This window comes from Artemia sp. Qi Xiang Cuo, chromosome 15, assembly GCF_049724085.1.
Source record: "Artemia sp. Qi Xiang Cuo chromosome 15, ASM4972408v1, whole genome shotgun sequence".
NCBI lineage: Eukaryota > Metazoa > Arthropoda > Branchiopoda > Anostraca > Artemiidae > Artemia > Artemia sp. Qi Xiang Cuo.
Window position 1 is genome coordinate 10,391,484 of NC_142808.1, and position 15,191 is coordinate 10,406,674.

Here is a 15,191-nt window from a genome sequence, read left to right on the forward strand (position 1 = left end):
TGCGTATTTACTGGGTAAGTATTTCTTTTCATTTTTTAAAATGAAGATATAGAATGGCATTTTTTAAAATTTACTGGGGGATGTTTCCTTAATTTATTTTAAAATAAAATTAGCAAAAATGTCATTTTTCAAAATCTAATGGAGAGAGGGGGAATTACCCCCTCCTAATGGGCACCCCAGATGAGGATATACTACTACTACTACTAACAACAACTCACTGCAGTGCCGAGCCGCCTGAGGCCAACACAGCTATGCACGCTCCTCCTCCATCCCAATCTATTCATAGCCTCCCTTTTTACACCCTCCCACGAACTTCCCATCTGCTTTAAATCTTTCTTTATGTCGTCCCCCCACCCCATACGAGGACGACCTGTTTTCCGTTTATTCCTAGACGGTTGGCCGAAAAGAACAATCTTCGGCAATATGTCATCCTTTATCCACACAATCGTGCCCTAGCCACCTCAACCTATCTTTCATTATCGCCCTAGAGAGCGGTATTGAACCACATTTTTCGTGCAGCCTATTGTTTGAAATACGGTCAGCCAGCCGGGTACCCAGAACAATCCTTAAGCAATTGCTCTGGAAAACATCTAGTAAATTTTCATCAGGTTTTCGGAGCGCCCATGCTTCATAGCCATATTTGCCCACTGTCATTACTGCAGTTTGTAATATTGTAATCCTGGTTTGCAGACTTATCTTCCTGTTCTTCCAAATTTTTCTTAACTGTGAAAAAAACATCCTGAGCATTAGCTATTCTACTTTTAACATCTTCACTGCTCCCACCATCTTTACTAATAATGCTACCAAGGTAAGCAAAGCTGCCTGCCTGATCAATCTTTTTATTACCCAACGTCACCTTTTCATCTTCACTTATTCCTAGCCTTAGCGACTTAGTCTTCTTAACATTAATTTTCAAACCTGTTCTAGCACTCTGAACTCGCAAATCCTCTAAAAGTTCACTTATTTTGCTCACTTTCATCTAGGATGCTTAAATCATCAGCATAATCTAAGTCCAGGATGCTTTTTCCTCCCCATTTGATTCCGTGATCTCCCATTGCCTTTCCTGTGCTCCAAAAAACAAAGTCCATCAAAATAATCCATATAAAAGGGGATAGAACACAACCCTGCTTAACTCCTGATTCAATACAAAACCAGCTGCTAACCTCATTTCCTACCTTAACCGCAATAGTCTTATTCCCGTACATAGCACTTATCAATTTAATGTATTTGTCTGGTATACCATACAATAATAAAACCTTTACTAAAGCTCTTCTATCAACAGAATCGAACGCTTGCTCATAATCTATAAAACCGAGGACCAAAGGTGTTTGACAGATGGGGATATAGGCTAATGGTAAACAGTATATAACGGTTAAACAATATATTTTAATAGTGATCCGAATTTTTTAGACAAATTTCCATCGGCAGGACTAGAACCTACGGCTTCCTGCAAAATAGATAATCAATTGAGCCACGATGGAACGTCCTATTTGCATTCTTTCATAGCCAAGATCAAAGCTCCATCAACAGACATTGCATAACAAAACCACTTTCAGGGAAACAGCATTTGCAAATTAATAATTGTATTCCTCTGTTTTTGTTTGCAGTTTTATTTATTTTTGTTTTTTTACTGCCAGAAAAGTTGTGTGGGAAAATTTTATCTTAAGTTACACTGAGTGCCAATGTTATATAAAAAGGATTTTGTCATAGCTGCATACAGGGGGGAAGGAGATTTATCAGAACCGCTTCCTGGAAATTTAAAATAGCTCATAAAAATAATGACTGATTAAAAGTTGCCAGTCCACCTTTTACGAGACCTTTCCCGTGATTAACGTTCGTCAACTGTTCCATCAAGCGAAATCTTGGGTGGGTGAACGAGATTTATTCTCTTGACAAGCCCCATCCATCGTAGTTGCGGTCGTCTAACTGCATTTGATACAGAGCTTTGTTTACAGAGCAATGGGTATGATTCGGTTGTTAAAGAGGTGAATTTTTAGGCGGTTCGAAAGGTGGTTGGATTTCCATAGGCTTAAGAGCCTTATAAAATCAGTGCCAAACAGGGCCAGGTGACATCTGACGTCATTAATCTGGCAATTATCAGCCGTTAAAAGACTACCGAGGTAAACGAGTCGGTCCACAATTTCCGCTGGATCACCATTGATTTGTAGGAGGGTTTGAGGGGTCCTGGCATGACGTAATCATTATATTAGGGTTATTTGTATCAATCTGCAACCCAGATGGTTTCGTTGTTTGTGAGGTGCTGTCTGTCTGTTTTTGGAGGTCTTGGGTGATCGTAGCTAGCTGGTAGTCGTGTCAAAAATCAAGAAATTGTCGATAGAGCTCCGCATCAAACTCGATGTATCGTTACATTAGTTGGCGCGAGGTAATAATTTGATCAATAGTTGATTGTCCAGGTCGAAACCCAGCTTAATAATTCCCAGTAGCATGAGCAGTGATCAATTGGATTCTATGAAAGGGAATCTTGTTTTGTGGCTTGTCAAGCTAATAGTACGGTAATTTCCATACAATTTTTCGAGCGTCTTTTGTGGATTGGGACTATTATTGTCTTATTTACTGTCGGTGGATATATTCATTGAACCAGGTGGCTGATATATTTATTTATTGAAAAACCCGTCAAATCAACACAGAACAAGACGGAGCACTTAAAAAAAGAAAAAAAAAGAATAAAAAAGACACAAACTACAACAAACTGAACCGACAAAGAAAACGAATCACTGAATCACTGAATGAGCAGACAGTGTGGTATAGGTTGACATAATTTGAGTCATCATCTCTAAGCTCTGCAGTGATACCATCTGGTCCCGGGGTTTTTCCTCATTTTAGGGATTCTGTGGCCGCTCTGGTTTCAGATCTTAACAGAGTTGACAAGATATAACGTTCTGGGGCAGAGAAGGAGCTTAGGACGGTTGAGTCTGCCATTGCTTGTGGATTAAATTTATCCTCGAAGGGTTCTTTCCAGTGGGCGAATCTTGTTATTGTGTTATTGATGTCGCTCTCTTGTTTGTCCAAAATTACATGGCTGAAGGATCTCTTCTGGTGGATAATACTCAGACTATTTTGAAGAGCTCGTGACTGTTGGCTTTCTTGAACTGTATTTCACAATCTTAACACTTCTAGGACATGGTAACTTGGTAACATGGTTTCGGAGTGCCTTTCTGGCTTCCCATTCAGTTTACCTTTTGAGGTGTTTGTAGCTGTCACGGCTGTATTGTTCTGATTTGCTCTCGCAGAGCTGTGTACCGTATGCGTATCTAGTCGCAGAGCCGTATAATGTCTTCAGTGACCCCGAGTTTTTATAAATAGCAAGCTCAGCCAACATGCCAACTTCTTCTTGAGTATTGAGGGGGAGGGGGTATATGCTCAGGGTATTCCATAGTTTTATTGATAGACTAGTTGTAGAAGCGTATTTTTTCTTAGGGTCACGGGGTAGTTCCGCTCGGAATCAAGGGATTTTTGCCGTCTTAGGGAGTTGTTTCAACCTCAACCTAAGTTTTGACATTAGTAGCGAGTGGTCCGAGTCAAAGTCTCCTCCAGGCAGTGAAACCGTGTCTATTGCTGATGATTTTCGTCGTCTAAATATTACGATATAGTCAATCATGTTTTCAGTAACTCCATCAGGTGATCCTCATATAACCTTTCGACAGTGTCTATGCTGAAACAGGTGTTTGATACGCTCATCATTCTCTCTGCAGAAGTCGATTAGTCGGTCTCCCCTTGCATTCAAAAAAAATTCCAAAAGTGACTTTTATCCACTATTTTATTCTCCTTGTTGTACGACAGCAGCGATATCTATACAGTAATACGCGTTCCAATTATCTCCATTGAAGAGTTTTGGGGCCCATCGTATGTCGCGCATTTCTCCTTGACCCCTACTTCGCATATGTGCAGTGACGAATTTTTAGTGATGACGGGTCATCCATGTTGTGGGAATATAGAAGACCTGTTTTTCGGTGTTTTCTACGCAAGACTCATCTAATAAACTTACAGCTAAACTTTAATGAAGAAAAATAATAAAAATTTGTGAGGGGGAACTTCTTTCTCCTTTACACGAATAAAAATCTCAACTATTCAATAATTCCAACAGAACAATCACATAACTTTCTTTAAATAACATTACATTTTGATCTTATCTGATAAAATGCCAAGTAGTAAATGCCGCTATTTAGAAATTAGTCAATAGTTCACTCTGGTGACTGTGTCCGTTTGTGGTGCTGTGATATGTCCCATTTCTGAAACAAACATGCATGACTGTGTATATACCTTGACTGTGTTTAGGACTGAACACACCTGACGGGAGAATCTAGGCCAAAATATTGGTGCTTTTCTTCTTTTTCCAAGGGCTGTAAATAACCTCATTTTACCCCCTCTAGAATTTTTGAATTTACGCCAATGGATTAATTTATTTTTTTTTTTAGCTTTAATTATAGTTTTTTCTGCTCTTTTTTAACATTCATTTATTTTTTAGGGTCGTTCGAAGTGACCGTTAATGGCGAGCTAATACATTCTAAGCTCAGTACAAATGGTTTTCCTGACTTTGATGAAGTTGTCGAAATTGTCATCTCTGTCGCTAAAGGAGACAAGCCAAGAACTGTGGAGAAGACACATTCTACTTGTATTATTTTATAGATAAATTGGTTCTAAGCTTTGTAAAATGAAGCTGCTCTCTGAAAATTATTGAGGATGGCTGATGTTAACTACACTGCTGAAACAATTTATATCTGTATTATTGTAAGAGTAATGGCTTTGGTGATAGATAAATTTAATGGTTAACTTTTCGTTTTGTATTTTGCAGTGATATTAGAGAGGTCTCTAGAATTTGTCATATTTGGATAGACTGGTAGCTCCGAAACTGTGTGATATATAGGCTGCTTTATTTAGCCTATAGAACCTTTGAAACTATCCAAAAATATTGCTAGCTAACACTGATAAAGTGTATAAAATCATTCTATCAAACAGTTCATGGTAACGAACTGTAAGTAAAGAGCGATTGAAGCCGATAGTAACCGGTATATATATATATATATATATATATATATATATATATATATATATATATATATATATATATATATATATATATATATATTATTATTATTATTATTATTATTCATTTATTGCCCGTCAAAAAAAAGGTACAAAAGGTACAGTAGACGGAGTAATCACTAAAGAAAACAAAAAAGAAAAAAAGAGGAAAAAAAAAGAAGGACACAAACACACATTGAAAATTCAAACAAATGAGAAAAGAAAACTCTTCATTACATTAATACGAACAGTGACTATATGCATTACATTAATATATAAAAAAACTATTGTGAACAAATTGTTGACCATGGATGATTAAACTTACTTTGAAAACGGGATAGAGATTTATTAAGGCTAATATTAGGGTCAGATAGCTTATACAAATGAATAATTTTACGGTTTCTTGTCCAAGGGGGCAAATGTATAAGATATTTAGCAAATCTGAAGAAGATTGATCGTAGGTGCTTTTTATCTGTAACTGTAAAGAATCTCCAGAAAGGAGCAATGTAAAGCAGATGAGGAAGGGCTGTGGCGTTGTAAATGGATGCTAGAATATAACAGTTGAAACGTAGTTTGCTTTTTATAATTACAGCATAAGAAATGCTAATTTTACGCTGAATGTGAAAAATCAGCAAATGACATCTGTTGCCTATAGATGTGCCAATTGGGAGGCCCAGGTATGTAATGTGGTCTGAGGGTTTAAAAAGAGAACCGTCCAGATTTAGAAGAGAAGTAGAGGGATTTCGCCAATTGAAAAGGATTACTTCGGATTCCTCAGGATTAAAAGAGAGCCCGATTTTTGAATATTCATCTTTGAGGATTTTTAAAATTCTCCTCAATGCGCTGGATCGTACGGCTGAGATTCAAGATGCCATCAGCATACCAAATAAGAGACATATCGATTCTTCCAAGAATGCATGAAGGAAGAAAATTTGCCTGCGCATCCAGGACACTACTATTGAACAGGGTTGGGGAAGTGATAGCTCCCAGTCTAGCCCCTTTCTTAACGAGTATGGGGAACTGAGGATTCACAAGCATATTCGAGGGAATCAAAGAGTTTGGCCTCACACGAGAATTAATGCAATTATATAGGGAAGGATGAAGAGCCAACTGCAGAGAAAAACGGGATGGAAGTTTTAAACGCACTTTTAGATTGCTATATAAATCCCTGAGAACACTGACAACTGATGGATTTACGCCTCGCCTTGCCATATGAAGAAGCATGGACGAATAAATTAAGGAATCGAAGGCACGTCTAACGTCATGTCCGGCGAGGATCATACTTTCTCCCGAAGATTCAGCTTCGGCGAGGGCAGCAAAAACTGCTGTAAGAGCATGAGAACAGCCAAGATTAGCCTGAAAACCGAACTGATATGGGGGAACGTAACATTTCTGTCTTAATTCATCAATAAAAACAAGCTCGAGGAGTTTGCATGTCGTTGTAGATACGGTGATGGGACGGAAAGGGGAACGTTGCAGCTCATATTTCCCTTTTTTGGGAATCGGAGTCAAATCACTTATGTAGAAAGAGGATGGAACAATACCTGTAACAAATATCATTTGCATGACAAGGGCTGAGGTGACACATCAATAGATAACTTCCATTAATGATGTGTAGAGTGCTCACCTTATCTATCCGACAAGACGCTTTCTTTTTAAGTTGGGAAATGGCTTTTATAACAGCGTCACAAGTAACAACAAAATCAAGGTTAGGAGATTCATCAATGAATTTGCAGAGCTCGTCACAAAATTGAGACTCTAAAACAGGATCAGGCTCAGAAAATTCATTTGAAAAATGGGATATCCACTCGGACAAAGGAATGTCATTCGGGTCTGGCAAATTGGAGGAGATAGTACGAGGTAATAGCTTCCACAGTAGATCAGGTGAATTCCTGACCTTCTCGGAGTAAAGTGTCTGCATTTTAGATCGATGAAGGGCAAGTTCTTTAGTAAAACATTTTTTTGATACTTTTCTCAGTTTATTGACTATTCCTTGACGGGGGCATAGACAATCTCTCCATAATTTGTACCAAAATTTAGCACGGTCACAAGCTTCAGACAGCACTAGATTTCCCGACAACCCGGGAACTTGGGTACCAACACGTATTTTTTTAAGAGGAACTGCTCTTTTTTCAGCACACAAAAGTGCATGGCAGATGTCTGCGGAGTATATATCAAGAGTTAATATAACCTCATTAATGTCTTTATTAGAAGACTTTTGCAGAAGATGAAATGGAACCCGGATCTTGTTTAGGATACTATCTGAAATTTCAATGTACTGAGATGTGTCAATTTTATTCCAATCGCGAGAAGTATACCACTGTGCCGGTGAGCAGTATAAGCCTGTAACACTGGAATCTGAGAAGCTTCTCGTTTGAAACTAGAAGCAATAGGAAGACGGTCTGAAACTTGAAATTTGGAAAATACCTCAACACAAGGTATATCAAGGTTATATGACACAACATGGTCGAGGTTAGATGTGCAAGAGGAAGAATGAATGTAAGTAAACTGAGCAGATTTCTGTGGAACTTTAAAATCATCACCAAATATTCCTAACAGTAAATAAGCACGGATAGAAGCTGAAGACAACCCGCAATTTAAATCACAATTAAAATCACCTACGATCAAACACGGGATTTTCAGTTTAAGGACATCACGAAGACAAAAGCTAAGTTTACTAACTGCTAAAGCGAAATCTGTCCATAATCTTTGTAATCTGTGGGTAAATACACATTTATTATTACGCACTCAACTACTCGAACAGCTAAAAAACTATCACAAGAAAAGAAAACACTAGAATTAAGATTCGATGCTACATAAGTAGTAATACCACCGGAAGCTCTGCCTTTAGAATGACTACGTTTAGCTGGAACCGAGAAAATTTTGAAAGTGGCACTAATGTCCAGTAAACTAAGGCTGTGGTTGGTCAAGAAATGTTCCTGCAAACACAGAATATCATGATTATGAAGTATATTTTGAAGAATAGGTATTTTTTATAAGACCAGCATTAATGTTCCAAAAGAGAAAACGAATATCCATTAATCTACTTAGCTGCCCGTTTTTCAATTCGAGCCTTGCCAGGGTTTGATACTGCAACAGGTGTGATTAGACTCTTTATATGTAATGCAGAACATGTTCCAAACACATGGATTATCCCTGATGGAAGAATGCTCCAAGGAACCACAGAGAGAGCATAGTTCTGCGTTCTTACAATCAACTGCAAAATGTCCGTGTTCATGGCATCTGAAACACCGTCTAGGTATGAATATGAAATTCTGGACAGTTAACTTTTCATAACCCACCTTCACAGAATTTTTCAGAAAGGAATCGGGATCACTCCGTTGTTCAAAATATATCTTATAGACACGTGACTTGCCACACTGCAAAGCTTTGACACACTGCTGAATAATTTTCTCAAGGTCTTTTACATTCATTTCTGTTGGGACGCCTTTTATTACACCACTGAAGGCGGGAAATTTAATAGAGGCTAAAAGTCCAGGTTGGAACTTTTTTATTTTGTCAGCAATTGAAGAGGCAGTGGGTTTACTTTTTTACGAAGTATATATATATATATATATATATATATATATATATTCCTGACTTTGATGAAGTTGTCGAAATTGTCATCTCTGTCGCTAAAGGAGACAAGCCAAGAACTGTGGAGAAGACACATTCTACTTGTATTATTTTATAGATAAATTGGTTCTAAGCTTTGTAAAATGAAGCTGCTCTCTGAAAATTATTGAGGATGGCTGATGTTAACTACACTGCTGAAACAATTTATATCTGTATTATTGTAAGAGTAATGGCTTTGGTGATAGATAAATTTAATGGTTAACTTTTCGTTTTGTATTTTGCAGTCATATTAGAGAGGTCTCTAGAATTTGTCATATTTGGATAGACTGGTAGCTCCGAAACTGTGTGATATATAGGCTAGTTTATTTAGCCTATAGAACCTTTGAAACTATCCAAAAATATTGCTAGCTAACACTGATAAAGTGTATAAAAACATTCTATCAAACAGTTCATGGTAACGAACTGTAGGTAAAGAGCGATTGAAGCCGATAGTAACCGGTATATATATATATATATATATATATATATATATATATATATATATATATATATATATATATATATATATATATATATATATATATATATATATATATATATATATATATATATATATATATATATATATATATATATATATATATATATATATATATATATATATATATATATATATATATATATATATATATATATACCCAGCAAAACTTTAAAGCATTTTCATCTTATGGCTTCCAACTTTCAAGCGTGTTGGACACGGGTTCCTCGAAATCTGAACCCGCCAGAATAGCATGGTTGAACACAGGTTAGGAGAAGACATTTGCCTTTGTTGAACACTGCTCACAAAATGATAGTTTGTACAACCCGTGTCGAACGCCATGTTGGAGGCGGGTGGCCTGAAAACAGGGCTCTAGTTTCTGAGATTTCAAGATGGACATATTGGACATACTATAGATAAAATGGAAAACTACAACTAGAAGACACAAACGCAAACCTCCAAAGAATCATAAAGTTCGTTATAACGAATTTCACGAAATTCATATAACGAAGGAATTAGGTTTTTATGGTAATTCCGAGTTAATCCTTGTTTCTGATTTTATATTTTAGATATATACGCTTTACTTATCACAAGTGTTTTCACTTTATAAAATTTCTAATATGGTAAAAAGGTAGATGTTTAATTTAAAAATTGGGTACTATCCCATTATGCGGGCCTCTCTAAAAAGTCAAGTTTGGTTAATGCTAATGAAATAAAGTAAAATAGGATGAATATATAATAGTTTAGAAACAAATTTGGGCTATATATTTGCACATTAAGGGTGGGGGTTGGGGGTAAAGCATTGCATATATTAAATACGTAACCTAACCTAGGTACCCCCCTAAACCCCCAAAAAACACAGTTTAATATCGTATACGCAATGAAAACCTTGCTATCATTGCCTGCTCTTTAAGAGTCAAGACGTCAAAGACGGGTTTTATCATTGCCGAGTCTATAGTGCCGAGAGGCCCGCGTAATGGGATAGTACCTAAAATTGTGTTACTATAGGATATATGTTTGAAATTATTTTATCTCAAATGATATTAGCCTAAGACTCTTGCGAAAATCTGCATTAATTAGCAATAAACTATTTTAACAAGTTTTTCAATTTTAAAAAAGCTGACCTGTCTTTTAAGATGGTAACTCTTATTTTTGACCTTAGCTTGATATAGTATTGTCTCTCTAGTGTCCATAAGATTGCTGTAAGGTAGTATTTAGCGATAATTTTGAACAAAGGAATGTTCTAATTACGACTTCGATAGTTCTTATCAGTTTTTAGATCAGATTAACTTCAGGTTTGTAAGATTTGTAATTAAAGAGCAGTTGCAAAAATTTAGAATAAAATAAAAAAAACTTCATTACTTGAATGAATATAACAAAATCCTGATTTGGACTTACTCGGGCTCAGGATAAAGAAAAATAAGCTGCTGGCTATTCAAACCAGCAACATTTCAATATTTTCCCCTTAGAATTGGTTCAGCCTTTCAGTAATTAAATAATCTTTTTTCGACTTTAAGTAAGGAGCAACATTAAAACTTAAAAGAACAGAAATTGTTCCGCTTCTCCTCGACACCTCGCTCTTCACGCGATTTTATTTTATTTCAAAAATCTCCTTACTCCTTACCTAACAGCTCTTGTGTTTCAGGAGTTGTTTTTAAATATTTGGAAAAAAATAATTAAAATTAGCGTAAAGAGTGAGTTATTGAGGAGGGGGATCTGACCTCATATACAAGATATTTCTGTTTTTTTCAAGTTTTAATGTTCCTCCCTACTTTTAGTTAAAAAATTGTTTTTCTTATTTAATTAATTAAAAGAAACTTTCTGAAAAAGAGGTTTTTCAAAGAAAAGTAAGGCCATATTAAACTAAATATCAACAGATACAAATACCGGTTAAAATTCAAACTCAAAACGACAAAAAATTACTATTAAAGAATAAATGGAACCCAAGACAAACAGAAATTAAATAAACAATAAACGGCATGGGTTGGAGAATAAATGGGGAGAGCATAAAATAAATAATACTGTTTGTTTTAAGTTTTAATGTTGTTCTTTACTTTTAATTGAAAAATTAATTATTTTTATGTTTAATTTCTACTCATTTTTTCAATATTGTCAGAAAATCTGTCTTTTCTCTCCATGTAAAATCCACCCCCCCCCCCCAAGAAAATTTCCCATTGGAAAGTTCCTCCCACCGCTGAAAATTTCCCCAAAAACCTTCTTACGGACAATTTCGCCTGGAAAATTCTTTTTAGTCTACTTTTGTCTTTGAAAAAAAGGCTTGCTTTTCTTTAAATTTAAAGAAAACTACGAATTACTAAAATAGGAAGCTATGAAACAACATTGTTGCGGACTACCAAAAAAGTTGTCAAAGTTTTCGGGCTTCATGTTAATATTATTTCCGCTATATAATCATATTTATATTGTTTCATAGTTTCATTTTGTTTCATTATATTCTTTCTCTTTTCGGCAGCTTTGGCGTTTCTGTCCGCTCTCTCATTGCATTTTATTCTGGTGTGTGCGCAGGGATCCATTGCAATACAATTATTCTTGTCCATATATAAAACTGATTTTATTAGCAATGATGATAAAGATGCACAATTGCTTCAATAAAGATGCTTCTGAGCTATCTTTAGTTAAAGCTGCTAAAAAAGTAAAATTCAAAGTTACCATAATAAGAAAAGAAGGCTCGTAGAGACGGTAATCTATGATATATTGTAAAATTAAGATTCGGACAATAGAAACCAAGAAAATGACAGTGGTCAAGTATAGCTGTGAATATTCAGATGGAAAGGTTGAGCAAGCTATATTAAATTTTTATTCAGAATAACTGTATAAGAATAGTTCAAGGTACTCTTTTTAACGTCCTAATGTGAAACAGTTAGATACATGAATAAAAACAATAGGTCCCATTCATTAGGGCTAACATGCAGGAAAGGTTGAATGTCATAATATCTCACAAATGTGATATTTGGCATCTTACAGCTGTCACAGTAGGTCCTATTTTATAGGGGGCCTAAAATCTTTTTTTTTCAATCCAGCTGGGATCAAACAAAAACTAGGACTTACTCTAATGGGGTAGGAATAGGGAATATAAAAGGATTTTAAGTGAGTTTTCTGCAGCCCATCTATCTGCGCCTCAGGCGCAGATATTTAATGGGCGAAAAATTTCCAGTAAATAATCTCCAGTAAAATCTCCGAAAAATTTCCAGTAAAAAATTTCCAGTAAATAATCCAGTAAAAAATTTCGTAATTTTTGAAATGTTATTTTATTATAATATGGTAGAGGATGGAGTTAACACATGAAAATAATTAATAAACCAATGAATTATTAATTAATTAATAAATTGAAAATAACCAATTTAATAAATGAAAATTCTATGAGAGGTCGTACAAAGTTAAACGATGGCTGGAAAGGCAATATAAGCAGCTGGGTTGACCTCATGAATCTCTGAATTGCGATAAGTTGTCAAAATTTTGCAAAAATCTGTGGAGCTATTTAAACTAGAAAATATTTAAAGTAAGTATCTCGAAAGGAAGAGAAAGAGTCAAATTTTAAGAAGATTGGTTGGAAGAAGAGTATACACAGCTGTGTTGGCTTCACGAGTCATGGGGAGTGATGGTGTTTTAGTAGTAGTAGTATTAAGATGAACAAAGGTTTCATATGTGCATTTTTTTCGGGATAACAAAGAATTCGGATATATGGAATTTCGGATATCGGATTACTCATAAGGAATCTAAAACTGGACTGGCCTGGCAGCAAAAAACCAATGAAGAAATGCTTGAAAACAGCGCATCTTCGACCTATTGAAGTAAAAGAGAACAATAAAGAGCTGGGCACACGTAGCTGATTTCCAAATCAGCGTCGATTTTAAAGGAAATTGGCGTCAATTTGAGCTTGAAAAATTTTCTAGTTTCTGGCACTGATTTATAAAATCAGCGCAGATTTTCATCATGATTATCACAAAAAATAGAGATACAAATAGTCAGCCAGAGATGTCTATGGTGAAAGACCCCGCTACTGAGCTGAGAACTAAACTGAGAACTAAGCTGATATCAATCATGCAACTATTAACAAACTCCAGTTGACTATTTGTATCCATGATTTTTTGATTTGAAAATCTCGCGCAATAAATTTTCCTTTCACAAGTTTTTCTTACCGCTATCGTTTGTCCACTGATGCTGAAATCGGTTTTCGAAATCAGCTACGTCTGCCGAGCCCTTAAACGAATATTTAGCCTGAATCGCAGCAATGCGTCCACATCGGTCAGAAAAAGGATACAAATCAAGTAAATTTCAAAAAGTTTTTCTACTTTTAGCTTTTTTTTTTACTTCGATTGGCTTTTTTTTTTTTTCTCATTCAATTTCCTTTTTTTAGTTTGTTGCACAAATGTCTTTAGCAAAAATTTTTTTCGCGTCATCTATAATTAATTTTGCTATACTGATTTTATCAGCTGTATAATATATCATAGATGGCCGTCTCTACGAACCTGCTTTTCTTATTATGGTAATTTTGAATTTTACTTTTTTAGCAGCTTTAACTAAAGATAGCTCAGAAGCATCTTTATTGAAGCAATTGTGCATCTTTATCATCATTGCTAACAAAATCAGTTTGATATATGGACAAGAAGAATTGTATTGCCATGGATCCCATACTCAAGTAAACACTTATAAAGCTCCTTCTCATAAACACTTTTCAAAGGCGGATTAAGTTCCAAAAACTCAGTGCTAAAATAATTGCACCATTAATCACTTGTAATTACATAATCTATACAAGATTTGCATATGCCAGGGTCGATACTTTAAAGAATCACCCTACCTCGTCCATTACAAGTTGTTGTTTTTGTTTGCCTGGCAAAACTGCTCAGAATTCATTGGCGCTTTTTACCATAATCTGTCTAGTTAAGAGTTTCGATATAAGAGCACGTACACGGGATTTTTGGGGGGAGGGGCTTCGGAAAGGGTGAATTCTATGAAAATTGTAAAAGCCTTCAGACTTTGAGGGGGCACGGACATCATATCCCCTCCCGACCGTGCTTTCCTGATTGAACTATTGTAGTTTTTTTCAAATATGAGGAGGTGAGGGGTAACGTCATTTAACTTCTTTTGTTCTTTCATATATCCATATTTATTTATTGTTTTTGGGGTTTTGTCGTTTTATCTCAATGGAATAAATGAAATTATTGTATTCTGTTGATGGCTATACGGACGATAAGTGATGCAAAGTAAAAAAAAAAGTAAATACCACATATTAAACTTATTGTGAGGAGAAATTAACAATAAAATAACAAGGCTAATATGGACGACATACGGACGTTTACATAATCTGTTTAGATAAGAGATCCAAACAAACGATAGAAAACTAAAAGCCAACAAATACTTTTCCGGAAATCTTATAAAAATCCTTTAACTTCTCCTGTTTTGTGCCAGAGATAGAGATATTCAGATCTAATTAAACGTACATTAATAGAAAGCGTAAATTCTGTTTTTTAATTGAAAGGAGTAGATTTTTTTTAAGTTCAGGAAAGGAGAGTGCCTAAAAATATTCTAGTATACCTGCTTGGAAAACATTAAAAACCAGCTCAAAAGAAGTCTCATTGAACAATTTGACAGCTATGTTCAGTGAAATTTTGACAGAGTCACCTATTTATTTATTTATTTGTCACCCATCAATACAAACAAAAGCGACGGAGTCTACAAAGGAAAAGAAAGAAAAGTAAACTTCTATGAAAACAGAACTGAGGTACAAACTTCTACACACTGCTATTTATCCTCAATGATAATCAATAAGTCCTCAATGACAAAGCCAGTTAAATTACTAAAATCATTCTGTACTTCTCACTCAGACTATCAATTGTCTTGGCTTTTTCTCCAAATAACCGTGGATTGATGGCAACTTGATTTTAATTCGAATTATTTTAATAAATATAAACTAGATTTTAAACATTAAAAATCAACATTAAACTCGACTCAAACTTTCAACTCAAACATTAAAATCAACTCAAAAGAAGTCTCATTGAATAATTTGACGGCTTTG

At 35.3% G+C, this 15,191-nt stretch overlaps 1 protein-coding gene across 1 annotated transcript in view; it reads left to right on the plus strand.

Moving 5' to 3' along the window:
• The window catches only part of LOC148943311 (migration and invasion enhancer 1), a 29,982-nt gene extending 25,191 nt beyond the window's left edge, over window positions 1-4,791 (plus strand). Inside the window, exon 3 of the mRNA XM_089100922.1 lies at window positions 4,487-4,791. Coding sequence (XP_088957048.1) covers window positions 4,487-4,647 — 161 coding nt within the window. The 3' untranslated portion in view covers window positions 4,648-4,791. The remainder of the gene's footprint in view (window positions 1-4,486) is intronic.
• The last annotated feature ends 10,400 nt before the right edge of the window (window positions 4,792-15,191 follow it).